Below are 27385 nucleotides of genomic sequence, written 5' to 3'. Positions count from 1 at the left end.
TGTCTGTTTGCTTTGGTCTGCAGCCATGTCAGTTGAGTTTGTAAGAAACCTTTCCCTCCTTTTTCACTCAAATGAAAATGAAACATTGCTTGACTTTTGACTTATGTGATCTACATAAAAGCAAAGTGCTCCAGTAAATTCTCTGGTAAATTCAAATGAATAGGAAATAACACACAGTTCTTAATTTCAAAAAAACACATGGGTAGATTTAACTATTGGGAGATCTTGGACTTGTTTTGTAAAAGCTAATCGTCTGTCTGGACCTAGGACAATATTTTTTGCTACCAAAGACACAAAGTGTCCCACTACACTGTTTCACATATTTTGGGGATCCCACAATGAGTTCAGTCTTTGTATTTGAGCTTGCAGCTATGTTTTTCAAGAGGCAAATCATAGATTTGTAGAAGATTATGTTGAGGATCATCTAGTCCAACCCCCAGCAATCTCAACATGTGGTCCTCCAGTTTGAAGCCATACTGGACCCTGCTTAGCTTTGCCAATGTGCTAGCAGTTTTACTGCTGCACCATTGCAAAGGGATACATAAACATGTCATGAGCCCTCATTCTTCCCATCATTAGCCTCATACAAATTCTTTCCCCTCCCCCCATAAAGAAAGGCAGCTCTTTTAAAAATGGAAGCCCCACCAATGATCCATGTGGGGAATCTAGTATTTAGGAACAAAATAGCTTGGAAAATGCCATTCCAAGGTTAACAAAATCTAGTTTAATTTTTAATCACCACATTGATGTAGCTAACACATTTTTATTGTGGACATGCAACTCTGTGCTAAGCAAAATAGGAGGCTCCCTCTTTTTCTAGAATGGAAACAGAGCTATGCCCCTCTGCCCTTCTGTCAGTCCCCTCTGTGGTAATCTGCCCTCCCATCTCCTCGGATGCTTTTCAATTAGTAATAAGAGGCATCCCCATCACAATCCTGGCTAGTGGTTTGTTCTAATGGCTATCAATTCTCAGATCTCCCCCTTTAACTATTCAAGAGAAGTTACTAGTTCTTTGGCAAAAGTCCTTTGTTTTGTCACAAGCTTCCATCCATGCAGCTTTTTCTCTTTCAAAAATTGACTTTATTTTTTTTTTCCTTCCATGATTGAAATCTAGGTTCTATTGTCTCATTAAACAATTCTAAGATTACCTTTGAACTTCATTTAAAATATTAGCAATTTGTTCCCCCTCCCTTACGTGTGAAGTAGACTGGTTTACCCACTGGTAGACAGATGTGATTAGATGGGGGGTGGCAGGCACATCACACCCTTCATCCAGCATACCTAAGGCACCTAGAGGCAAATCAGTTGATGAACAGGTTTGACCATTTTTAGCTAGTCTTTACATACAATTTTACTTATTTATCACAACTGTATTCTACACCCAAGGAGCAAGAGGGTTATTCTATTTGCTCTCTTCCACTTCCCACAATTACTTAAGCCAGACTGAGAAAAACTTACCTGCCCATTGAGTGCATGTCTGAGCACGGATTTGAACCAGGACCTTTCCAGTTCAAACACAGCACCCTATCTAGTACACTGATCTGGCTCTCTAGCGAGAATATAAATATCTGAATTATAACCATACTATGTGTCAAGTACCTTAATATAGGCATGTGCATCTGGAATGTTTCTCATGTGCATCCTACTGAATAAATGAGAACTGAACAAGAAAATGTTTCCCTGTATTTCTACAAGATTTGCACGGAGGGTTCTAGGTATACCATCCCCACCAAGACCAAATGCATAACTTTAATTTTCATATTTTAGCTAGCCTGTCTTCAAGGTGAAGAAACAATACATCTTGCTCAAGAGAGACAATAATATTTTATTATAAACTCCCCTCCCCAACAAAACCCCCCTGCTTTGATGGAGCTGGTTGCATCTGTAGCCTTGAAAAAGAAAAAGTACAGCAAAGATTTTTCGTTCCTTGTATGCAGTCATTTGGTATATCTCTATCATTTGGCAAGTAAACAGCGATATAAAATATGTTTAATTTAAGGAATATTTTCTCGTTAAAATCCCAGATTTTATATAAATGGTTACATTTCTGTCATCCAGAAAAAAAGTTTATGATCTCCACCCACTGCACATAATGGAAGTGTTCTATGCCACGTTAAGCCAGATCCTACAGGTGCAGAACCGATAAGAATGGGCTGGAAAGAGAGAGGGAGAGAGAGAGAGGGAGATTAGATATCTTACATCTAGAGCACAACAAGACATAAATTTTTAAATCATTTCTAAAGAACTCTTCAGCTGCAATGCTATGACCCGGCAATCACCTCCTGCATTTGCCTTCCAAATTGTTTTCATATATCTCAGGGGAACTTGCTTGTAAACTTGCAGCAAGAAGCCAGAAGACAATGACTTAAAGAAATGGTTATAAGAGTGCCAAAAGCCACTGGAAATGTCTCCAGCCCCAAGCCCTTTTAAATAACTTGGGAGTCCCCCCCTCCCCCAATATCTTGCTACAAGTCTGGCACTGCATCTATAGAACCTGCAATCTGAAGCAAATGCTTCAGTCTGGTCCTGTTACTACCCCTTCACAAAAGTCTGTTGTGCCAGCTCAAGTGTAGATGGAAATATTTCAAATTTCTTACCCAAGAACTACCAAGATCCACTCACTCTCCAAATTTATAGTCTGTGTTAGGGTGTATATTAGATTTGGGAGACTCTCAGGTTAAAGCAGGCTGCTTTGGACAGAAGCTGGGCTTGTCCAGGTGCAGGGTGGCTCTCTGAAGCATCCTGAACCAATAATGTAATAATGTGCAAACCCTAATAAACCATGGATTAAAAAATTAAACCAAAGGAGTGGCTTGCCTGGGCACACCCTTTGTTGTCTTTTCAGTACTGGATGCAGCGTTTTTTTCATACCCCCAGGTTTTAAAAGTTTTGCTTTTCAATCTGGAATCTGCTCCTTTTACCTGCTGGTCTTTTAGTGCCGTTCATGGGTGAATATGATGTAAACTATTCAATTTAAATAATATACATTTAAAAATAATAAAGTAAGAACCTATACTACCTGCCTTAAATTCAGTTAAACTTGGCACACATTTTGCTTTTCACAAGCTATCATCTCATTGATTTCAGTAACTGGTTCAAAATTTGCCTGCTTGAAGTCCTGCAAACAGGACATTGGAACTGCCTCTATGCATGCTCAGCCATGTGTATGTAACATATGATGTGCAATACACATATGTGTACATGAGTCCCTTCATCCTTGCACTCCTTTCTGAGACAGAAAGTCGGGGGCTTGAGTGCAAATATTCAGGCAATTAAAAAAGTTTTTTCCAGTATATTAATGGACATTCTTCTCTAAAGTTCAGTTTTATAGTCAGTTTAACTTGTACAGACAACAGAAATTAGATGAAGCCTCAGGAGTGGAGGTATCATTTCAAAAAGAGTCAATCACAGTGTCACAAAACTTCTAATTGGCTATTACACCGTGAAGCCAATGGAATCCAGATTTCGTTCTGATGTGCCTGCTTCTTGAACAGCAGGCCTCCATGCAATCTGGCAAATTGTTTTTGAAAATGAGGCAATTTAAAAAACAAACAAAAACAGTTTGCAATATGGCAGGTGGGTTTGCTGTTTAAAAGGAGAAAGTAAAAAAATCCCTTGGGCATGCCTAAACCCTTGATCACATCTAAAGTAGCTCATTGGATCACAGCCTATGAGCTTTTCATCCTTTTTATTCTGGACACTATAGCTGCAGACAGTGTTCCTCAAGATGTTCTGATAAGGTTGTTTCAAAGTACACTGAGTCCACTTATATTCATTTTGAGACACAAGACGAAAGAACAAAAACCTCCACACTGGACTGTGTCTTATCTGCCTTGCAATCGTGCTAAGTTCTTAGATAAGAGCCCATTTTATATTTTTGTTATGAGGGGGGAGGTAAGAATGCTATTCTGCATGTTATATTTGCATGAACTTTACCTGAGGATGTCCCAAATGATGGACTAGAAGCTGGCTGGTCATTTTGCCTGGATATCCAGTTGTAGCAAACAAGTTTTCATTGACTCGGGACCACCTATATACAGAAGCCCAAACCACAAATGTTCTTAAAAGAAATATTAAAATAGAGTATACTAAATACACAGGTTGTAATACAGTCAAAGTTAGCACCCTTGAATCTAATAGATTTCAATGAGAGTAAAGCACTTGAGACTCAAGAGAATGTTTAAATTTGACTGGGTGATTCCCAGTAAGAGAGAATGTGTATATATGTATTTACACATGTATACGCAAACATCTTTTTTTCTGCATTTTTAAGTATAAACGTTACCTACAACCAATCATGCAGGCAGCAAATACTTTATATGTATTACTGTCTCACAAAGATATATACGGAAAAAAGCAATAGTATATTGCTTGTTTAAAAATAATTTTCTCCCCCTCCCCACCTCGTTTTTACTTGGTTGCTATAAGCTACTTCTCAATTAAGGTTACTATTATCTATTACCTCAAAGACTCTTCTCCCTCCCCCAAAAAAATGTTTAAATGATTATTTAGAAGGTTTAGATTATTTAGAAGGCAAGGCTTTTGTTAAAAATATTTTTAAGGTGTGTCGCAGTTCTCCCTCTACTTACTCGTTCTCATGTTACAGTCTTATTCTTCAAGAGACTAATAGACCAGGGCAAATATTAACAATTTATTCATGGTATACTTACAAAAAGAGAAGCTGCATAGTATTTCTGAAAAGTAAATACTACATGTAGGACAAAAACAAACACCGCTAACAAAAAATTCATAGAGTAGAGCCCACTTCAGCAGATGCAGTTTAGGACAAAATACCTGAATAATCTAGCTCTATCTGCATGGACAGGTCTCTTTTCCAAAGGATAACTGTAAAAGAAAACAGAACAATTTCTAAGTGATACTCACACTTCAGTTTATAGGACAGTTATAAAAACCCCAGAAAAGGAATTGATCATTCATCTTTGACATAGTTACCCCCTATGTTTATATGAATGTAAAAGTTTAAGAACAGGTTGCACAAACAGAAAAAAGAGCAAAGCTTTTGATAAAAATACCTAGATCGAGTAATGTCCCAGATAAACCAGTCATTTCCAGCAACAGCTCCAACTTTAAAAGTATTTTTTAAACACCAGTTTGCTGACATCAGTGGTGTTTGATCAGTTGTGAGAGACAAAATAGCTTGGTGGGTGATGAGATCATAGAATCGTATTGTTCCATTTTTCTCTGCAACCATTAACTAAAAGAAAAGTAAAATGAGGTTACAATAACTTTTGAACAGCAAACTTTAAATTTTTACTTCCCAAACCTAAATAAACCTGAATCCCTGTAATAAATATTACAATATCAGATAAGGGATTTATATTTTACAAACCCCATCTTGTTCACACTGCCCTTTTAGGGACTCAATTTCCAAAGTGTAAAACTTCAGTAAATGACTGACCCACCTTTTCCCAAAACAAGAGGCCACATCTTTGGCTTGCTCCATGCCTTGGTACTATCCAGATATCTCTGAAGTGTAGGATGAAGACCTGCTCCCTCTCCCCAGTCTTGAACTTGGGGACGGATAGGCCAAGTTGATCTCTAATTTTGTCCTGTGCTTTCAGGCAATCCAATTTCCCCCAAAGTCTGGAATAAGCCCCTCCACAGTGTATGCTAGACCACTTTGGGGGAAGATCAGTGATGACCACAAATAACGTCTCTATACAAAGATCATCTACACTTCACGAACCCCTGCCCTACTTTAAATATATTATTTTGAAGAACTCATGGGTGGTTTAACTATCTGGAGAGCTTGGACTTCTTTTGTAGGATCAGGTACCAGGACAACTCAGTTCATTCTGTTGTGCCATGACCATAGTTGTCAACTTTTCCCTTTTCTTGCGAGGAATCCTATTTGGAATAAGGGAATTTCCCTTAAAAAAAGGGAAACGTTGACAGCCATGGCTATGAACACAGCCCTCAGCCTGCTGCAGTGCTTAAAAGATGCTGATTCATAAGTCTGTGAATACTTTCATGTTGCTGAGGGATAGGAATGAGTTATCTCATGTTGGCTTTGGAGATGGCATTTTAGATTGTTCAAAAAACGATCAAATTCAGACAAGCTTCAGTTTTGTGACCTATGACTAACTACCGGTAAATCAAAGGTGCTTCACCAAGGAAAAATTGCCTGTAGCATACTGACCTTGAATGCATCTTCAGGATGCCAGCCCACACTCACTCCAGGAGAACGTAGAACAAAGTCAGTGGTCAAGTTTCCTTCCAGGTCCCAGACCCTAAAAAACCAAAGAACAGTCGAGTTCTGAAAAAAGGTTTCATACCATGCCCAGTTTAGAACAACCACCTCGTTAAAGTTGTTACAACAGGGAAGAACTGCTGTTTTTGACCTTAAATTCAGTTGGCAGAAGACAGAATATGCTAGCCAATTAACATTTAAATTAGATAGATGGAGAAAACATATATGGAGAGGTGGTGGGTATCCTATAGGAGAGGTTTTAGGGGAAAACTACACAGTAGATATTTATTATTTCTAAAAGACAGAAATCATGCCACCTATTTGTAACTCTTTTGTTGCCCTCAGGAGGAAGTTCAAAGGGGTTCACATCAGACATGAACAAATACAGCATCAAGACAACCAAATGTGAAAACAATCCAGCAATAAAAAAATGCTACAATAAATCTATAAATGAACTTTACAGTAAAGTACATTGCTATATAACAAAGGGATAATAATAAAATACAACCCATACTTTAGCCAAAAAGATTAATTTATATCCGCAATTTCAAGATGTAGGAGAGAAAAGATAATCTTTTAGAAGAGAATATTCCAAACCAACACACCAAATACTCTAGTTAATAAAGGCTATGGAGCTGAGGGAGGGGTAGCAGGAGATTTTGTAGTCCTTTTCCTTTTTGAGCATTTTCCTTTGTAAGATTTCTGTTAAAACTTGGAGGTGGCTTCAGTAACACTTTGCAAAGTGGCCTGCTGTATATGTCAAGGGCAGTCTTTGAGTAACTCTATAATGTACCCATTTCCTTCCTATTTCTTCTGCAGTGTTATAAAGAGCTTATGATTTACCCTCTTTGTTTCACTTCCCCAAATGGGGGCAGGGTGTGTGTGCTCCCCAATGTAAAACAGAAGACACTGTAGGCAGATGCCTTCCCATTTATCTACCTCGCATTTGCAGGCTCTTCAATTCACAGATTTATGCAACAGGAAGCTGTTCAAAGAAGGCTGTCTTCTGCAAACTGGTGGCCTCCAAAATTTTTGGGCTACAACTCCCATCAGTCGTAGCAAGCACAGCCATGCTCCTGATTGGGGAAGGCTGCTGTGGGGTGTCTGCAAAGTATGCCTTAACTATAACCATTTTTTAAAAAATATGGTAACTTGGATTACAGGAAAAATAGGACTATGACCAATTGGATAATCCTCCCACATTCAATATGTAAAAATGATATCAAATATAGATTTTCACTTGACTTAATTGCGTAATTTTACTATGGTGTTAAGTATTCTTGTTCATAAATATTTAAGTGAAAATGTTCAATTTAACTTTCCGTTAAAAGATACCAAATAGCAAAATATTTTATAAGTTAAGTTTTGCTTAGAGATCTTTTGAGTTCATTTCTCACCAGGGCTGTGAAAAGTTTATATTAGCATCGGAACACACTCTTTAGTAAAATGTCTAGTCAAGTCTAGACAAAATAGATGTGAAATAAAATAAATACAATTAATTAACAGTGCGAGCCTTTCTGTGCCAAACCTCAACAGATCAAATATTTGTTTTCCCTGCAAAAATCCCAGGGCCTCCAAATTTGGAAAGATCAGCATCCTTATTTTTAAAAACTCCACATTTTGTGAAAACAAAGAATATCTACTTGATTAGGTAATTTACAGACAAAGCCCTTTCTTCTGCTGCCAAAGGTTTTACCTTGTAGGTCTTTCCAAGTCAAATCAACACTTTCTGGATGTGTTTACTATGCAGGGAAGAGGAGCATAGTACAATTCAAGATGGTGAATCATTTTGGCCAGGGAACATCATGTCCCTTTCCCAAAGGCAAAAGAGTTGAGGTGCAGGCAGCAATATTTTTCTGATTTATGCTTTACTGTCAGGCCTGTATCTGCTTTATGTTTCGTGGATGTATAAAGATCATGTTCAGTAACAGAACATCCTCCGACAGCAAAATACACCCAACAACCTTTACCACCTCCCCAACTACAATATAGTCCTACTGGAGCCCCTTCAGATACTACACATTTTGTAGATGACCAGAACTCTATGCCAGAAAAAAAGAAAAGCACATATAAACCTAATAGATGCACGTGCAATCACATGAAAGCTGACACAGTATGAGCTGAAGAACTGGGAAGTTCCACATTGAACCACAGTTCCACTATGAAGTCCTTGGTAGTCGGTCTCAGAAAGATCAATAATAATAATAATAATAATAAATTTTATTTATATCCCGCCCTCCCCAGCCGAAGCCGGGCTCAGGGCGGCTAACAACAGTCAAATAGTCAAACAGTCAAATTCTAAAAACATTCTAAAAACATTTCATTATAAAAATTAATTAAAATCAAATTGTTGGCAACCGATTAGGCAAAATTCTGTGCAGGTTGCCAGAGGAGGGAGTCAGGCTGCGCCCTGACCAAAGGCCTGGTGGAACAACTCTGTCTTGCAGGCCCTGCGGAAAGATGTCAGGTCCCGCAGGGCCCTAGTCTCTTGTGACAGAGCATTCCACCAGATTGGAGCCGCCGCCGAGAAGGCCCTGGCTCTAGTTGAGGCCAGCCTAACCTCTCTGAGGCCTGGGACCTTGAGGATGTTGTTATTTGCAGACCGTAGGTTTCTCTGTGGGGCATACCAGGAGAGGCGGTCCCGTAGGTACGAGGGTCCTAGGCCGTATAGTGCTTTAAAGGTTAAAACCAGCACCTTAAACCTGATCCTGTACTCCACCGGGAGCCAGTGCAGCTGGTATAGTACCGGATGAATGTGATCTCGCAGCGAAGACCCCATAAGGAGTCTCGCCGCGGCATTCTGCACCCGCTGGAGTTTCTGGGTCAGTTTCAAGGGCAGCCCCACGTAGAGCGAGTTACAATAATCCAGTCTGGAGGTGACCGTCGCATGGATCACAGTGGCTAGATCAGGGCGAGAGAGATAAGGGGCTAACTGCTTAGCTTGGCGGAGATGAAAAAATGCCGCCTTTGTTATAGCTGTAATCTGCGCCTCCATAGAGAGGGAGGTATCGAAGATTACACCCAAACTCTTAACGGACGGTGCTGGCACTAATTGCACCCGCGCAAGAGATGGGAGTTGCCCCCTCGATCCCATATCGTCCCGCCCCAGCCAGAGGACCTCTGTCTTCGAAGGATTTAACTTCAACCGGCTCCCACGTAACCATCCAGCCACAGCTTCCAGACATCTGGTCAGTGTGTCTGGGGCCGAGTCAGGATGGCCATCCATCAACAGATAGAGTTGGGTGTCATCAGCATACTGATGGCAACCCAGCCCAAAACTCCGGACAAGCTGGGCGAGGGGGCGCATAAAGATGTTAAAAAGCATTGGGGAGAGAATCGCACCCTGAGGCACTCCACACACCAAGGAGTGACGCGATGACAATTCCCCCCCAAGCGCCACCCTCTGTCCCCGACCAGAGAGAAACGAGCGCAGCCATTGAAGGACTGTGCCCTGGATCCCTACGTCGGCAAGGCGGTGGTCCAGAAGTTCGTGATCGACCATGTCAAAGGCTGCTGACAGATCAAGAAGAATCAGCAGCCCCGACCCGCCTCGATCCAGCTGCCTGCGGAGATCATCTGTTAGGGCGACCAGAGCCGTCTCGGTCCCATGCCCAGCGCGGAAGCCGGACTGGAATGGATCCAGAGCAGATGTTTCATCCAGAAACCTACCGAGCTGTTCAGCAACCGCTCTCTCAATCACCTTACCCAGGAATGGAAGATTCGAGACCGGGCGGTAATTGGATAGATCTAAGGGATCTAATGCTGTTTTCTTTAAGAGCGGACGCACCACTGCCTCCTTCAGTTCCCCTGGGAATATCCCGGTGCCAAGGGACAAATTGATGATATCCCCCAGGGGGGCCCGCACCTCGTCTGGACACGCTCTAATTAGCCATGACGGGCACGGGTCAAGAGGACAGGTGGTGGGCTTTCCAGCTTGGAGGAATCTGTCCACATCAGCTGGAGATATCCAGTCAAAGTGGTCCAATACTGGACCCGAGGACAGTCGAGGGGCCTCCAGTTCCTTTATTGTATCCAAATTGGCAGGGAGGTCATGGCGGAGCAACAGGACTTTCTCCGCAAAAAAGCTCGCAAATGCCTCACAGCTGTGTGTCAGATTGTTATTTAAACTTGGCTGTCCTTCGAGGGACGTTAAAGACCGAATTATACTAAATAATTGCGCCGGGCGAGAGCTAGCGGATGCAATGGAGGCCGAGAAGTAAGCCTTCTTAGCGGCCTTCACTGCCATCTCATAGGTTTTCATAAAAACCCTATAAGATGTTCTTGAGGCTCCGTCACGGGCACCCCGCCATACTCGCTCTAGCCGTCTGAGGTCCCGCTTCATTTTCCGAAGCTCCTTGGTAAACCAGGGAGCCCGGTTTCTGCGGGGTCGCAGAGGGCGCTTAGGTGCGATCTCATCGATGGCTGCCAGGAGCTGGGTATTCCAGCCCTCAACAAGCTCAATCAATGAGTCGCCAGGGGGAGCAAGGTCCCGCAAGGCTTGACGGAATCTATCAGGGTCCATCAGCCTCTGCGGGCGAACCCAAATCGGCTCGCCACCTAAGCAGGGTGGGGGTGGAAAGTCAATCCTGGCTTTCAGAGCGTAGTGATCAGACCATGGCACCTTCATCGAAGGAGACATGATCACATCTATACCGGCGCCAAAGATCAAATCCAGCGTGTGGCCTGCTTGATGTGTGGGGCCCGAAACAAACTGGGAGAGCCCTAGTGTCGCCATGGAAGACACCAGGTCCAGAGCCTGTGAGGAGGGAGTTGCATCAGCATGGAAGTTGAAGTCTCCCAATACCAATAGGTTAGGGAACTCCAAGGCCCAGCCGGCCACCGCCTCCAGCAGGCCTGACAGGGTGGCTGCTGGTGCGCTAGGTGGCCGGTACACCAGCCAGACAGCCAAGCTCTCCTCGGAGCCCCACACTAGGCCAACACATTCAATGCCGGGGATCGATGGCGATGGTAGAGCCCTAAAAGGACAATCTTCCCGGATTAATACTGCCACCCCTCCCCCCCGGCCCACAGTCCGTGACTGGTGGAGGACGGAGAAACCCGGGGGCGCCATCTCTCGTAAGGTAACAGTTACCCCTTCGCGCACCCAGGTCTCCGTCACACAAGCCAGGTCGACCCCCAGCGAGATAAAGAAATCTCGCAGGGTGGCGGTTTTGTTGCCTATAGACCTGGCATTGCACAACACCAGTGAAGGAGGTGAGTAATCCTTGCTCACCCTACCCTCGTCTCTCGGGATGGGGCGCAGATTGGAAGGGGTACGAGCATATCCGTATCTCGATCCCCTTCGCCTATAACATCTGCCCCCACCGCCATACCTCCCTCGCCCCACTACGGTCGCAATCCCAAGCCTCATACTAACCTCCATCTACAAGGTAGAAAACAAAACAAAACAAAACAAAACAACCAAAAACAACTACGCCCAAACAAAACCAATCCCCACCCCACTCAGTGTCCGACCCCAAAACAAAACAAAACAAAACGGAACAAAACAAAAATACACAGATAAAAACCACCATTCACGGTGGCACAACAAAGCAAACAATAAAAGCACCTCTAAAACACCCCAAAATACATCTAAGCATCTTTAACATTTGCTGCTGCCGCACCAGTGTCCCTAAAGCAATCATAGAGGTGGGCCTGGGCCCCGCCCCCTAGGCCAGATGGAATTAGCCTGAGGAGGGAGAGGCCTTCTCCAACACTCACAACACTCCAAATCAACCCAAAGGAAGAGGGGAACTCCAAAGGGGATGCAAAGCACTGCCAGGCTGGGAGAGGGATGGACCAGAAGTTGGAGCCACCTGACCATGTGTTCAGGCTTACAACTGGGCCTTCCATGTGGTGATGAGGGCAGCAAAAAGATCCTACTCTGTTGCCTCCACTGCATTCTTGAGGAGCCCTCTGGTGGAGCTGTTCCACGTGGTCCAGAGGCTGGTTGCTCCTGACCAGGGGGGCAGACCTCTGGAACCCATGGGAACTCACTGTAACGGGATGGCTAAACACTTTGAGGATAAAGTTGTTTGGCTCCACTGTGGTTTAGATGCTGCTACTGATACAGTAGCAGACCCTGATGTTGGGAAATATTGAGGGCACAAGGAGAAGGCGACGACAGAAGACGAGATGGTTGGACAGTGTTCTTGAAGCTGCGAACATGAGTTTGACCAAACTGAGGGAGGCTGTGGAAGACAGGAGTGCCTGGTGTGCTTTGTTCCATGGGTTCACGAAGAGTCGGAAACGACTAAACAACTACTGAGACAGTATAAACCGAGGCATCCAATGCAACATCGAGCCTGATGTTGTGGGACCATTTCCGGTTGATGAGGCCTGAGGATGTGGACAAGATAGTGCCAGTGATGCGCCCGACCACCTGCTCATTAGATAATTGTCCACTCTGGCTTATTAGGTATGGTAACTGCATCATTGTGTGATGGAGTGGTGCCCACTGCATCCACTACTCAAAAAGCCCAACCAGTACCCAACACTCCTTTCTTGGCAAATGTGGTGGAGAGGGTGGTTGCACAGCAACTGAGGTATTCCTAGGAGAGACGAATTAACCATCGGAAGCCACTGGGTGCAGTCATTAGGAGTTTTGGAGTGAGGTGTCACCAGTATGCCGATGACATGTAGTTCTACTTCTCCATAACATCTGAATCAAGAGAGCCTGTGAAAGCTCTGGACCAATGTCTGCATGCACTGGTGGACTGGATGAGGGACAATAAATATGTTTGACTCCTGGGAAGACAAAGGCTTTTCGGATGGGTGGTTCCCATGTTCCGGAAACTAGCAAGTTACCTGTTATGGATGGGGCTGCCCTTCCTTTGAAGGAGCAAATGTGTAGTTTGGAGGTGTCCTCTGTGGCTATGAATGCCTTTCACCAGCTTTGTCTGGTTTGTCAACTACTACGGTTCCTGGACAGGGATAACCTGTCCACTGTAGTCCATGCATTGGTAACCTCAAGGCTAAATTACTGTAATGTGCTCTATGTGGGTCTGCCTAGGGTCTGGTTTGAAAGCTCCAGCTGGTACAGAATGCTGCAGCCAGATTGCTGATGGGAGCATTTGGTCAAGAACATGTGACACCATTGTTAAAACAGCTGTGCTGGCTGCCCATCTGCTACCGAGCCAACTTGAAGGTTCATCTATTGATTTACAAAGCCCTGAAGAACTTGGATCCAGGATACCTCAGGGATCGCCTGAACCCTTATACTCCAGCTCAATCACTAAGATCATGTGCAGGAGCATTTTTGGTTGTTCCCTGAGTTGGTGAGGCTAATTTGACAACAATGAGAAATTGAGCCTTTAGTATCATTGGCCTGGTCCTGTGGAACACCCTGCCAATAGATATTCAGTGGGCACCTTCTGTGCCAGCTTTTAAACCCTTGCTAAAAAAAAATTCTATTCCACCAGGTCTATGCAGGCAATTAAGAGTACACCCCACAATGGACTATTGAGGTTTGTTTCTTTTTGCTCTTGTGTTTAACTTTATATGATCGTCTGGTTTTATGTGTTTATATTGTTGCCAACAGCTGTGATACATTTTTATGATACAACAGTATATAAATATTTTATAAATAAACTAAAAATAAATCTTTCATATGTAGATTTTCTGTCATGTATTCAAGCAGCACTTAATTTTGAATAAATTAGGATAGTTCAAAGTTGAGATATGGCATGTTTGTTAATAATGAAACATCCTGCCATTTCCTCCATTTTAACTGCACAAAAAACAGGTAAAATTCAGATCAGGAGCAAATAGGATTGCAATGTTAGTTGCTACAACAAACTGACTGCAGATGCTAAACAATAAAAATGACAATTTGCTCTCCTTTGTTTCCCCCTCTACAGTCCACCTAAGTACAGAGCTCTTGATGGAAGGCAGGCTGATAAGAGGCAGGCAACATTGAAAACAATTGTTCAATCACTGAAAGGCCGCAGAATCCATAGGGAAAAGAAAAAACAAATTATTAAGAAAAATCAAAGCAGCAATAAAAAAAATACTGGGCAGAGGTTTGTACCAAAGGAAGCATAAAACTATGCAAATAGAACGTTTAGGTTCAGGCATTTAGTCAACATTTTCATGCACATCCAAGTTTTAGTTTTGGAGAATTTTTATAAACTGGAATATACTTTCTTAATAGTGTTTAGTTCAGATTTCCAGGCAACCACAAATTATGACGACAATCCCTCCTTCCTCCCTTCTTGTTAAATCAAAAGAAGTCATAATTCATATTATATGGACCATCCTTAACAGATGTTTCTTTGCAGGCATTTTGACTGCGTTTGGGAGATGGCTTGATTCAGAGGCACATGTAATGCATATTTGGAAAGCTCTCTTTGAAAACTGCTAAATTATTACTAACCTGGGAAGAAAGCTTAAGTACAGATTTTAGAATGTCAGGCCTTCCTATGCTTAATATTACCTATCTATGGAAGTAATTCCCAGTGATTTCAAGAGGCTCCTTTTCTAAGTAAATACATTTGGAATTGCCCTATCATATTTTATATTGGCCTGGAGCCAAAGCACCACCACATAAAGGGCTACTTTCAACACTAGCCCTACTCAGAATAGCCCCAATTGAAATAAATGGGCATGGCTAACTACTCAGAGTATAACTTTGTTGAATACAACCCGATGTGTTCTCCACAAACATGTTGCCCCCCCGCCCGATTACAGCAGCTGCCCTCTGAACAGCATCCCCTTGAAAAATGGGAGGGGGGGTCCTCTAAAATATCATCCCAAGAGCTGCTAGAGAAAAATGTCCATGTACATGCACAGATGAGCCTCTCTTGATCCCAGGCTCTGTTTCACAGAAGTACTGTTCTGGCCTGGAGAGTACCTTAGGCAGGGCACAGTCAAGAAAGATGAGTTGTATCACCTGCTAGATGCACTGATTGCTGTTTCCTTTACTGTAAATCTCTGCTATCCTCCCTTATCACTTTGGATACCAAAGAGAACTCCTGTTTACTTCCCCACCCATTTCTCTTTCTCTCATCCCCTTTCTCTGTTGCTGAAGAGGTACCATCTCCTCCACCGTACTCAACTCCAGCGCCACAGAAATAAGGAAAGGTACTACCCCCCCCACCACTTCACAGGCCAGTCTATCATATGCCCAAACCATTACACTCTCTCCCCTTCACCTATCAAATCCCTGTTTCTTGGGAAACCTCCTCTTCCTTCCCTTGCTGTGCTTTGGGTGTCTCACCCCAGAATTTCATATTCTCTGTTACTCGCTGCCCATAGCCACCCACTGCAAAAACAGAACTTATACTCTCAGCCATTGCCCCAAAGTCTCTCACTTGCTTTCTTCCTAAAACCTTTCCCAAAGCCTCACAAAATCACAGTTCAAAATTCCTTCTTCACCTCTTCTCTTTCTAGAGCAAGTTGTTCTAGTCATCATTCATCTCATCTCTCCCTTCAGACAAGCCTCTCTTCCCTTTGCTCCAGGCAACATCTTTCCCATCCTGTTTCTCCGATCAATTTTACTACATCCTAGCTTTTCTATATTGGGACGTGGGTGGCGCTGTGGGTAAAAGCCTCAGCGCCTAGGGCTTGCCAATCGAAAGGTCGGCGGTTCGAATCCCCGCGGCGGCGTGCGCTCCCGTTGCTCGGTCCCAGCGCCTGCCAACCTAGCAGTTCGAAAGCACCTCCGGGTGCAAGTAGATAAATAGGGACTGCTTACTAGCGGGAAGGTAAACGGCGTTTCCGTGTGCAGCTCTGGCTCGCCAGAGCAGCGATGTCACGCTGGCCACGTGACCCGGAAGTGTCTCCAGACAGCGCTGGCCCCCGGCCTCTTGAGTGAGATGGGCGCACAACCCTAGAGTCTGTCAAGACTGGCCCGTACGGGCAGGGGTACCTTTACCTTTTTAGCTTTTCTATGTATTTTCATGCATACTTTTAAAAGCGATGCCTTTTAAAGCATTTTAATTACTTAGAACTATTGTAGCAATTTTAAACTCCTTTAAATGTAGCCTGTTGCTAGAGTGCTATTCACAGAGTCTGTTTAATATCATGAATGAATATGCTAATTCCATTTTTGCTACAATAAACTATCTTTTCTTTATCTTGGCTGTCCTTGGGAATGCAAAATTCTGGAGTGCATTCAGGTCTCCATATCAAAAGGAACCTTATAAAGGGATGTCAGAGTTGCATGGGAGAACTGCAAGTTTGCATTTAAACTGCAAACTTCACAACGCAAGGCACTGACTATTCAAGTGCTGAAGAAGTAACTGGCAATTCTCTCACCAACTTGTTTATAGGCTGGTTGCCTGTGGCAAGTAAGACTTGGCCTCCACATGGCCAGACAGGGAAGCTTTTAAAAGTAGGGGTATTTTTTTCAGCTTGTCAGCCCACAAAATAGCTATTATATCTGTTCTCCATGGCAACTAAGGTTAAATCAACACACACAAAAACTTACATAAAAAAACCCAAACCACAGTGTTGATTAAGTGCTAGGGGTACAAAAGGTCTTCTCCCTAGTCCTTAGCTGCCTGCTGCTCTTTAAAAGGTCTGAAACAGAAATAAACCCCTTGGAAGTGTCTTATTTAGCAACTAGGGCCAGGTAGTGCCAGATGTTTTCTGACCCGGAGACAGAGATTCTCCTCACAAAGGTAGCTGGACAGCCTGCAGCTCCTCCCACTGGCAGTGGCCACTAAGGATGGAAAAAAACCCACTCCATAGACCAAGCTTTCCCAATCTAGTGCCATCCAGATACTGTTGGATTATAACTCCCATTATCCCTGACCATTGGCTAACTGGGACTTTAAAGTTGCAGTCCAAGAATACCTGGAAAGTATCAGGTTGGGGAGAGCTGGCTTAGACATTATAATGACTGCTCTAACATAGCTAATTTTTGCACAGGTGGGCAAGTAAAACTTTTTTTGGGATAGTAATTTTTTTGTACTTCTTTGCAAGGCTGCTATATTGTTTTAACTTACATACAGAAAGCGTCTAAAGAAAAGTGAAGAACCAATATGTAATCTTTGGGAGGCGAGTGAAATGCCTCATGTGGAAAAATTGCTGAAAGTACTTTTATCCTTATTGCAAGCGTGATTATCCTTACAACCTGAACTTGATTCTCTACAGTGACCTTAAAATTTCTATGATCTCTTTTTCTTTTCTTTTTTTAAAGACAATGATTTCATTTCTAAAGAATTTACAGTCTAGCGATAGGCCTTTCCTGGGCACAGTAATCAAAAATGACAAGCAGGAAATACTTGGCATTTGTTACGAAGTGTTTCACAGCAGAACAATTATGCAAAGTGAGCATGTATTATGATTAATGCTAACAACTAAGTTATAAGGGATCAGGTAATACTTTTGTCTCAGAAACTTACTCTGCTTCTGAGATGCCTAGATACTGTAGCAAGTCACAAACTTGCATATTGTCCGGTTCTTTGTAATGATTAAGTGCTAAATGGGGGAGGGGGGAATGGATCACACCTGTAGGACACATTTGAATACAACAAAAAGTGGGCAGAAACCCTAGAATCCAAGGATCAGCAAATATTCTCCTTATGTCACAATCTTTAATCCAAGTCCAAATATTCCCTAGTAAAGCATTACAGTACATAACAGCTAAATTGGTGAATATTGTAAGTTCATGACTTTAGAGAGAGAGAGAAAGATTTATTTACAATTGGAAAACAAAGCGTTTTTATATTCCGGGTGATTTTTCTACCACAGGTAAAAGTTAAATAATTACTTTTCTATTAAAAACATACAACTAAAATGTTAAATGCTCTATTTGCAAACAAAACTAGCATTCCAATCAACACTAGGGAAGTTAACATTCCAATCAAGACTAGGGCAGTATCTTGGCCTCTTAACATCACACTGCCAAAACAGCTGGTACACTCCATGTGTTTATATAGCCTGAGCATATTTTAGGATAAGGCAAGCTACATTTCTTAAGCTCTCAAGCTATTTTGAAAAATAATTTAGCCTGGTCTTACTGCTGAAGTACTGCAAAATGAGGGGTAAAGGGGGGGTGGAGGAAGGGAAGACCGCTGAGAATAAAAGACAAAAAAACACTGCACAACTACTGCCAAAGGGCTGAAACGGTTTTTGAATGTGCAGGATGACTCCCAGAACAACATGTTTTGGCAGAGGCTGTGATGAGAGGAGCAAAGGGGGAAAGCGGCCTAGAATACCCTTGGGTATAGCTCTTCTTTCAGTTCTTACAGCATGTATCCATCCTAACTGTCCAAATAACAAATAGGCCAGCAAAGAAAAATGGGGAGTGGCAAAAAAATAAAATAAAATAAAACCCTGAACAAAAAGCAGCAGTCATGCAGGAACGTACTAGAACTACAACATTTTCCTACCACATGGAAATTATGACTTGGAGGAAAGTGCTACAACGAGTGATGGGGAATGTATTCATGCTCAGCAACTACTAGACAGCAGTACTAACCAAATACATTGCTTCAGTCTGTGTAGAGCAGGCCCTCATTGAGGGAGAGAGTTTGCAGTCTACGTAATTGTTGTTAACTTCACTATACTTAAAAATCTAGTTTCATTCTACATCATGAGTGAAAATCAATTGTGGCCACTTGCCTGTAGAACACACTTCCACTAGTGAACGGGGTTTTCCCTCCCTCTTTACACAGTCTCTGCAGTTCCAAATTGGGGGCACTCTGGAGCAGATTTGGGGAGAGGGACGAGAAGGTAAGTCCCATTGCGTAAGCAGAAGCTTGCTCGTACAATGTTGGACATCATACTATGAGTTAAAGTAAAAGGCGTGTGTGTGTGTGTGTGTGTGTGTGTGTGTATAGAAAACAAATGCTGGATGGACACAAGAACAAGTGAGTAGTAAATTATTTGATTCATAAAACTGTATAAACTTCCAAGTCCCCCTCCTCCATATGCTTGCTATATGAACATTCACTTATTTGCACTTAAAGACTTCTGTCCAAACTTTGCTATATGCTCTGCAGGTTCACTTATTCCAGCAGACAGCTTCCTTACTTCCTTGGTCGTCCCCCCCGGTTGTCAGCAGCCATTTCAGGAAGAAATCATGGAGAGAGGGGGAAAGACAGTGGAGAAATTCCGCCTGAGAAATTTCTATGAGAAATGTTTCCAAAGGAAATAATGGCAATTGCGGATTTTTTATGCAAACACTCACCTAATGAATGATTTCCAGGGAATGCATTGCATCAGTAAAGCAGGACCTGCATGTATTCTATGAATTATTATTTTTAAAAATTCATAAAAAGGCTTGTAATCTTGCAATTACAAGCTTTTCCTTTCCATATTTAGCAAAGTGAGCCAGTATTTTTTTTAAGTAATTTGCAGGGAAGTACAAACACACAGTATTTTTTAAAGCAGTACACAGGGAATAAAATAAGTTTAGTCAGTTTTTATATGCAATCTTCTGAAAAACTGCACTGCATGAAATATCAACCCTTTTAGAAATTACGTAATTCATACTTAGAGAATTGCTTCAGTGACCAATTTTCTAGTTTTAATTAAAAATATGTAGAGAGAGTTAAATTCACGTGTTTAGAGGAATACATACCTGCAAGTGTGGTCATCACTCACACTTGCAATTTCCTGACCTTCTTTAGGTGAAAATACCACATCATTAATGTAATCTGAATGGCCCTCCAAAGTCTGTTGATAGAAAGCAGAAATATTTTTTTGTTATAAATTAAACAAAGGAAGTTAAAGAACAACTGGTACAAGCAAGCAAATGTAAAGTGAAGATCTTAATTATTATCTGTCAGGGCAGGATACAGGGGACAAAAGAAATGGCTTGTGTTGGACCCAAGCAATTTAGAGCATTGCAGCATAAAACAACTATCTTTAATTGTATGTGGATAACAATAAGGCTCTCTCTGTTTTAGGAGATAGCTAGTTCAAAACATGACAGCCTAATAGCCACTAACTGCAGCCTCGTGAAATGAGCATATCAATGGAACCTAACACCATACCTGCACAAAACCTCACCTAGCAACCCCAGACACTTTGGAGCAAAGCAGCCCTTTATAGGATGCCACAGAGAAGGGCATGACAGGACGATGACCACTGTCCCATTATGGTCCCAAGGATAAAGGGGGAAGGCAGATCAATTCTTGCAACACCAAGGAGAGCTTTTAGTGAGCAATTTGCTCCAACTAGCGTTGGAGCTGAGGTTTTTGAGTCTGCCTCCAATCCACCCTCCTGGGCTCTGTCCCCTTTATGGAGAACTCAAATGCCAACCCTCTAGCCTTCATAGAGGCACTTATCTTGTGTCCCATAGCCTCCCATTTGCTGACGTCCCTGCACAGTTGCCTTGGTGAGAGAGTGTGGGAGAACACTGTTCTTCAGGTTCAGGGAAAGGTGCCCATGAGGGTTCTTGCTCTGGTTCTATGAGTGGCCAGAATGCTCCCGGACAATTTGCTCACAAAAAGCATTGCAGACCCCATAGCTGTATAATTAGTACTTCATAATCAACAAGGCTGCAGAAAAAATAATTGAGAACAAGAAGGGTGTAACTGACCCTGCTGATTTCTAAGCAAAGATTGACCTTGTGGCCATGGATGACAAATTCATACTATCTAAAAGCTGTATTGATGGGGTCTGAATACTAATGAAATCCAGTTGTTTCTAGGAAGGAAAGTTGGGAATAGGGAAATAGCTAGTTAGAGAAGTATTCATCCAGATATAATCTTTCAAATAAGGGCCAAATAGTCATATTTTTACAGCCAATTGGCACTTTATTCCTCCATTACCACTACCAGCAGACAAAGGTTCCAGCTTCTCCAAGCTGGCTTTCAACATGAGCATGTTCAAACAACTTGCAGATGATCACCCATACAAGCTGCAACTGTAGCTTCTCCATTGGTGGGAGTAATCCAGTGATCCAGAAACAGAGAAAGAGAAGAACCAGGACAAGACTGAACACCTACTACCTTGGTGTTTTTAAACTAACTGGGACATATTTGGCTGCATATTAGCCATTTTGTCTACAAAGTGGGAAGCAAAGTTTTAATATTGAGCATAAGATGACACGGTCATTTTCTTTAACCATACACCTAAAATAGTTCTACTGGACAACAATGTAAATGAGGACGCTTCAGAACTACAGAACTGGCATTCAAAACCAGCATAATGTTATAATTTGTAGTGTTTTCGGAATAATCATTATACATTTTTGTATTTAGTCTTGCAAGACTCAGCATGTTACCAATTCAAACAATTACATGTTTAATCAATTGACATTCAAACTACTGTTTATTTTACTACACAAGGACCTATGGAAATCTATTTCTTGTCTGATCAAGCCGTAATAAGCATTGCTCACATCAATTATATGGTAAAAACAAACAGTTTAGATACATGATTAACATCATTCATCAAAGAAGCTCCACTGACATTAGTTATAAATCAGAGTGTTAATATATAAAGTCTAGCACCAGTACAGACTTTCTGGCAGCTTGAACTATCACCTCAATCTGGGAGTGTTAATAAACCGTCGTAATCACAATAGTGTAAGTTGTAGTTTTAAAACTATCACAACTATGACTGGTAGAATCTCAACATTATTTGGATATGTATGGGAGGTTGTTTTGAAGAAGGATAAATATTATTCAATAGAGTGATAATCATGGATTAAAGTGATATTTAATTATAAAATAGTAGCTGCTTCAATAGGAATATTTATCAGACACAAGATTTTAATTTCTTCTTGTAAAACAGTTCCCTGCCTATTATTTCCATAAATTATGCAGGCACCACTCTACATATTATTTCTGGTATTCTTATTCCTTAGCATGCCATATATTGCTCTACCTTCATGTTCCTATTTGCATCTATTTTAGACTGAACAATTACTAGGCAATTAAAAAACATTTCTCCATTTTATTAAAATTTTGCCTTAAGTAGTATACATTGGTTTTGTTCTGCAAGAACACACTTATTTTAAAAGTGTTAAAATAAATGATTTAAGGTTTACAAAATTTATATAACTTCATAACTACCACTCCAACAATATTTACTTTTAAAAAGTTGGCATGTTAAATAAAGAACACAAAATAGCATTTATCATTATAATTTGTTTCTCCTCACCTTATATCCATTATTTTCTTGGAGATCTGAGGTGAATAACCTTAATTTCTTATCAGCAGCTGCAGTACAAAATCTAAGGTAATTAGACAAGCAATACATTTAGTCATTCCATACAAGTGAAATATAGTTGGCAATGTTATCAAAGATGGATTTCTCGAAGTAAATTTGCATTATTCATTATAAAATGAAAAATAATTAAGCTGCCATATTTCTCTGAACATACACATTAGATCACAGCCAGGCAGGAATCACTTGCAATTAAAGAAAATAATACCGCTCCTGATTTTGTAGGTTAGTATGTTAGGAACAACTTATATGTATTGATGTGTGGAGCTAATCAATAGCATTTATGTAACTTGTAGCTGATAACCAAACACTTACAAAAATTAAGAAGATAGCAGGAACAAAGCCCATGAAGGGATCTGAGTCAATGTCTATTATGCTAGTAGTGCTAGTCAAATAATTAAATATCATTCAACACTTTCAATTACTCAAGTTTCTTCAGCTTAATATTGTAACTTAATCAGATTTAACATAAAATAGTACAGGCAAAAACTGAAAAGACAAAAACTGCTATGACACCTTACCAAAGTCTGAGTTGCCTCAGAGGAAATAAGCAAACGACAATTTACCCTGGCGACCAGGGCTCTCAGACCCAGCTGCACAATGCAGCACCACATGGAACGCATGAACAGTTTTCTTCTGCCTTGGATAGCTACAGGAGAAAGTGCCGTTCACATAGCAGACGTGGCTCTGTATTTCTGGGTTGGCTGCGCACACAGCATAGCATAAGGGGACCAATTGCTTCTGTCCCTCTGTACTGGCAAATTATTGCATGTGACGAATTAGGCTGCTTACAAAAACTTGTTAAAACTTGGTTTAACAAAAGGTACTTTGGCAGAGTTCCCCCACTCCACACCAGTCTTGTTGCTACAGATTAATGCTAATACTTATCTGGACAGATTTCTTTAAGACTTTCAGAGAATGGGCACTGTTTCACAAAAGACACTCCAGTACTGCTTGTATGACAGATCACCACATTGTTTCGTTCCCTGTTCCTGCACACATTTTGTTAGTCAAGTGCAGAGTTTATTTTATATATACAGTAGCATTCATTTTTAAACACAGAGGTTTATCCATCACATTCATAACTGACTTTCCAGGATCAGTTGTCTACGGCTGCAGTTCTACACACACTTACCTTGGAGTAAGCTCCATATAACTCAATGAGACTTGCTTCTGAGTACAGTCGTACCTTGGAAGTTGAACAGAATCTGTTCAGGAAGTCTGTCCGATTTCCAAAACATTCGGAAACCAAAGCACGCCTCCTGATTGGTGCAGGAAGCTCCTGCAGCCAATTGGAAACCACGGAAAACTGGACGTTGGACGTTCGGCTTCCAAAAGTAATTCACAAACTGGAGCAGTCACTTCTGGGTTTGCGGCATTCGGGAGCCAAAACTTTCAAGAACTAAGCTGTTCGAAAACCAAGGTACGACTGTAGACGTGTTATTAGCACAATAAAAAATGAGCAAGAAAGTTTACATTTTAGCTGGATACATTACCGTATTTGGGGAGATAAAGCATCAAGTCTAGTTTCTGGACTCCATGCAATGACATCAACTCTAATCCCATGATGAAAAACTCTTAGCGTTTTATACTGAATTCCTTCCACTTCTGTATCCTCATCCTACAGATACATGCAATGCACTTGTGAGCAAGTAATAAAACATCTCAAATATTTTGTGATATGATAGACTTGACAAACAACATGGCTCCTGAATTATTAATTTGGGGCCCGACTACATGGTACTGTAGATTCTTTGTGCACTTCCTCTCATGAGAAAGATCATGCATTTCTATATAATTACCTGGGGGTAACGTATATCAGACACATAGGGACACACCTCTGAGAAGACATGTATAGCAATACCATTCTATCCCCATGTAAAAGGTAAAGGTACCCCTGCCCGTACGGGCCAGTCTTGCCAGACTCTAGGGTTGTGCGCTCATCTCACTCTATAGGCCAGGAGCCAGCGCTGTCCGCAGACACTTCTGGGTCACGTGGCCAGCGTGACAAGCTGCATCTGGCGAGCCAGCGCAGCACACGGAACGCCGTTTACCTTCCCGCTGGTAAGCGGTCCCTATTTATCTACTTGCACCCGGAGGTGCTTTCGAACTGCTAGGTTGGCAGGCGCTGGGACCGAACGACAGGAGTGCACCCGTTCTATCCCCATGTATGGAATCCTAAAGAAGCCATTCTGGTTCTCCCAGCTCCCTCAGGTTTCTCCCATCAGTATTCCAAACTAGTGAGTGCTATCTATGGAATGTTTTATGAAGGGCTTTCCCCCAGAAAGAAATCAATGCTAATCAAATATAAACTGCATTGCAAATATATATTGTTAAATAAACAACCAAACAAGCAAATAAATAAATGCTTCTTTAAAAAAAAACATTTTTTTTAAAAAACTGTGCCTTTTAAATGTGATATGCCACCTTAGGTATCTTTGGCAATAAAGACAAAAAGATGACAACCAATGGTTACAAAATTATTGTGCACACTTATACATAGAACTTATTTTCTTCCCCAGTGCATCATTCACATTTTCAGCTTCTCAAAACTAATAGCCATATTTGTTTTCAAGTTACAATGCCTTCTTAATAAGCTTCAGATCTATGAAGCATACTAACCTGGAACCTGCAGGTCCCAATAACCACATAATTATTGCCACCATATGCAATGAGTGATTCTGCAGTGCCACTCTCAAATGGGTTGAATTCCACCACATGGACGTAATCTTCACACTCTACAGTATAGGATGCACTTCGGGAATTCTCCTGCTTCATCTTCAGTAAATGGATTCAAGTCAACAGTAGGCTCTTCAGTTGGAGAAGGAACTGAATTGTAAACGCACACATGAATACAATTGGACTGTCAGTTATCTGCTTTTACTCAGAGCTAAGTTCCACTGTGCCAATAACACTTTTGCTCAAGTAAGCAATTGCAGTTTGAGGCTTCAACCTAACAAAAAATGCTTGGGAGTTGCATTGAAATCAATGGAAGATAGATACACATACAGGAATATAATGCAATATAATTCAGAAGTAGTAGACTGGACAATGAGTAAAGTTTTGAACTTTGTCTTTGCACAAGTGAAAAAAACCCAGCATAGCAAAGAGTGCACTTGGCTTAAACCTTTCCTTTTTGATATACTAGCTTTGGTTTTTAAAACATACACGAGGTCTTGTGCACATAGCAGCATTTAAAAAATGTCATCCTTCACCTGAGGTCTAAAAAGTCCACCTCATTCTGCTATTTTTAGTTAAGGCACTTTTACTCCACCCGTCAAACATGCTCCTTGGGCAGCCTACAAACTTTCAGAATTGAATTAAATAAAGCATACAAATAGTTCAACAGACAACATGAAATAGTAAGCAGAGTGTAATAATACATTCTTGCTGCAATATCTTTTTAAAAATAAAGCGCTTAATGTTATTTACTGTAGGTACTATGCTATATATATATTCATTCCTCATCTGAAGGAATATATTTATTATATATCTATTACAGTTTAATAGAATGGATATAGAAAGAGAAAGAGAGTTACAGGAAAACAAGTGACTGTGTAGACTAGGCTTCCCTTCTGAATACATATCTTACTGTGCTGCAAAGGAAATAGAACAGCACCATAATAGGAAAATATTTCTTTTAGATCACTATGTTTAGATACATATGTAGTTTTGTACCATCAAGTTATATATAAATGATGCTGTTCCTCAGGCATTTGAAGATCTTATCTTTTCCCCTACAGGTTTTACTTTGAAGGAATATTCATAGAAATAGATGGTCCTAATGTTTAAGCACCCTTTAGAATCAAGGCATAAAGCACAGTGGTGGTGGTCTAAAGGTATATGAACTGTAGATAAGCTGGGTGGGATCTGATCAGTAACTAGATGGGCTACTGAAAACCACATGTACACCACCTTGAGTTCCATGATGGGGAAAAAAGGCAGGATATAAATATAAGAAAATGAAACAATTCTACCATGGGCTTTGCAAATAATCAAAACATTTCTCTCATTTCCATTTGGAAAGACCTATGATACTTTTTAAATTTTTAACGCCAGTGCTTATTGAAACTAAACATTCTTTCACAACAGGTTACTGTTCATTATTTGAAGTGGGTCTTTTTTGCATGTAGTTTTTCCTGCTGCTGTTACTTCACAACAACTCTTCTCCTGTCCCTCAAAAATAATTGTGCAGGTTTGACTGCCAATTTTGAGAGAATTAGAAGCAGCCTGTACAACAGCCTCTCCCAGCCCCAAACTGGCGCTTTCTAGTTGCGGCTGGAACCATCGTTTCCTAGCCATACTGACTGGGGCTGATGGGCTTTGTAGCCCAAAGCAACTGAAGGGCACCAGGCTGGGGAAGGCTGCTGTACAATATCCAGAGTGAGGTGGCAGAAAAATCAAGGCTGGCTGCAATATTTGAAAGTTGCTTATCAAGTGGTTCTTCCTAAGTGTGCATAAGCATTCCATGCCAGCAACCTTTGATATAAAATAGAAAGGAGAGCCTATTAGTTCATATCAAATACAAAACGGCTTCCAGTGTTACCGCTGCTGTACTGTATCTTGAGCAACGCGTAGTTCCCATCTAGCACTTCCTAGGAGTACAACACACAGCGCAGGAAGAAACGTGCTACATATTTTCCTAGACGCTTCAACCGGCCCTAATAACAATGTTTCTATCTGGATGAGGTATTCCTCGCACAGCGCAGCGTTGAGCTTCAATGTTAAAAAGTTAAATCTACCCTCTCCCCTGCCCTGAAGACTGAGGCCATGAAACCTCCGCAGATCTCCACCCTCCCACCCCTCAGAGACTGGAAACAGCCGTTAGACCGCAAGACCCCCCCCCCCCGCCCCACGTGCCCTGATCCAGCATAATATTCATAAGATCTCCCGCCATTAAAAAAAAACCCAATTCCAAACTTCCGCACCTCATTCTCTGAGCGGCACGCTCCCGCGAAGAATTTGTCAGAACTCAGCACTTCCGGTATCTGCCCGCAACCGCGACAAACCTCTTCCGGGTCACGGAGCGCCGCGCTTGCTGATTGG

General features: G+C 41.6%; 1 protein-coding gene across 1 annotated transcript; it reads right to left on the bottom strand.

Annotated features, from left to right (window-relative positions):
- Window positions 1–1805: 1805 nt before the first annotated feature.
- On the bottom strand, window positions 1806–27381 carry NUP37 (nucleoporin 37). The gene is made up of 10 exons (XM_028746048.2): window positions 27268–27381; window positions 24962–25168; window positions 23836–23960; window positions 22274–22346; window positions 19743–19837; window positions 6161–6251; window positions 5034–5215; window positions 4795–4845; window positions 3937–4030; window positions 1806–2153 (listed from the first exon to the last, which is right to left on the bottom strand). The coding sequence occupies exons 2-10, from the start codon at window positions 25115–25117 to the stop codon at window positions 2040–2042; spliced, it is 981 nt and encodes a 326-aa protein (XP_028601881.2). The 5' UTR covers window positions 25118–25168; window positions 27268–27381; the 3' UTR covers window positions 1806–2039.
- Between the last annotated feature and the right edge of the window lie 4 nt (window positions 27382–27385).

The sequence above is a fragment of the Podarcis muralis genome, chromosome 10 (assembly GCF_964188315.1).
Source record: "Podarcis muralis chromosome 10, rPodMur119.hap1.1, whole genome shotgun sequence".
NCBI lineage: Eukaryota > Metazoa > Chordata > Lepidosauria > Squamata > Lacertidae > Podarcis > Podarcis muralis.
The sequence above is the reverse complement of the archived record's forward strand: the minus strand, read 5'-3'. Positions and strand labels throughout refer to the sequence as shown.

Excerpts from the sequence above, each read along its gene's own strand:
- NUP37 (XM_028746048.2), bottom strand. The coding sequence starts at position 25,117 with ATGAAGCAGGAGAATTCCCGAAGTGCATCCTATACTGTAGAGTGTGAA. Across the intron at positions 6,252-19,742 it reads AGTGATGACCACACTTGCAG|GGTCTGGGACCTGGAAGGAA; the intron begins GTATGTATTCCT and ends TTGGTTTTTTAG. Across the intron at positions 5,216-6,160 it reads ATCCTGAAGATGCATTCAAG|TTAATGGTTGCAGAGAAAAA; the intron begins GTCAGTATGCTA and ends CTTTTCTTTTAG.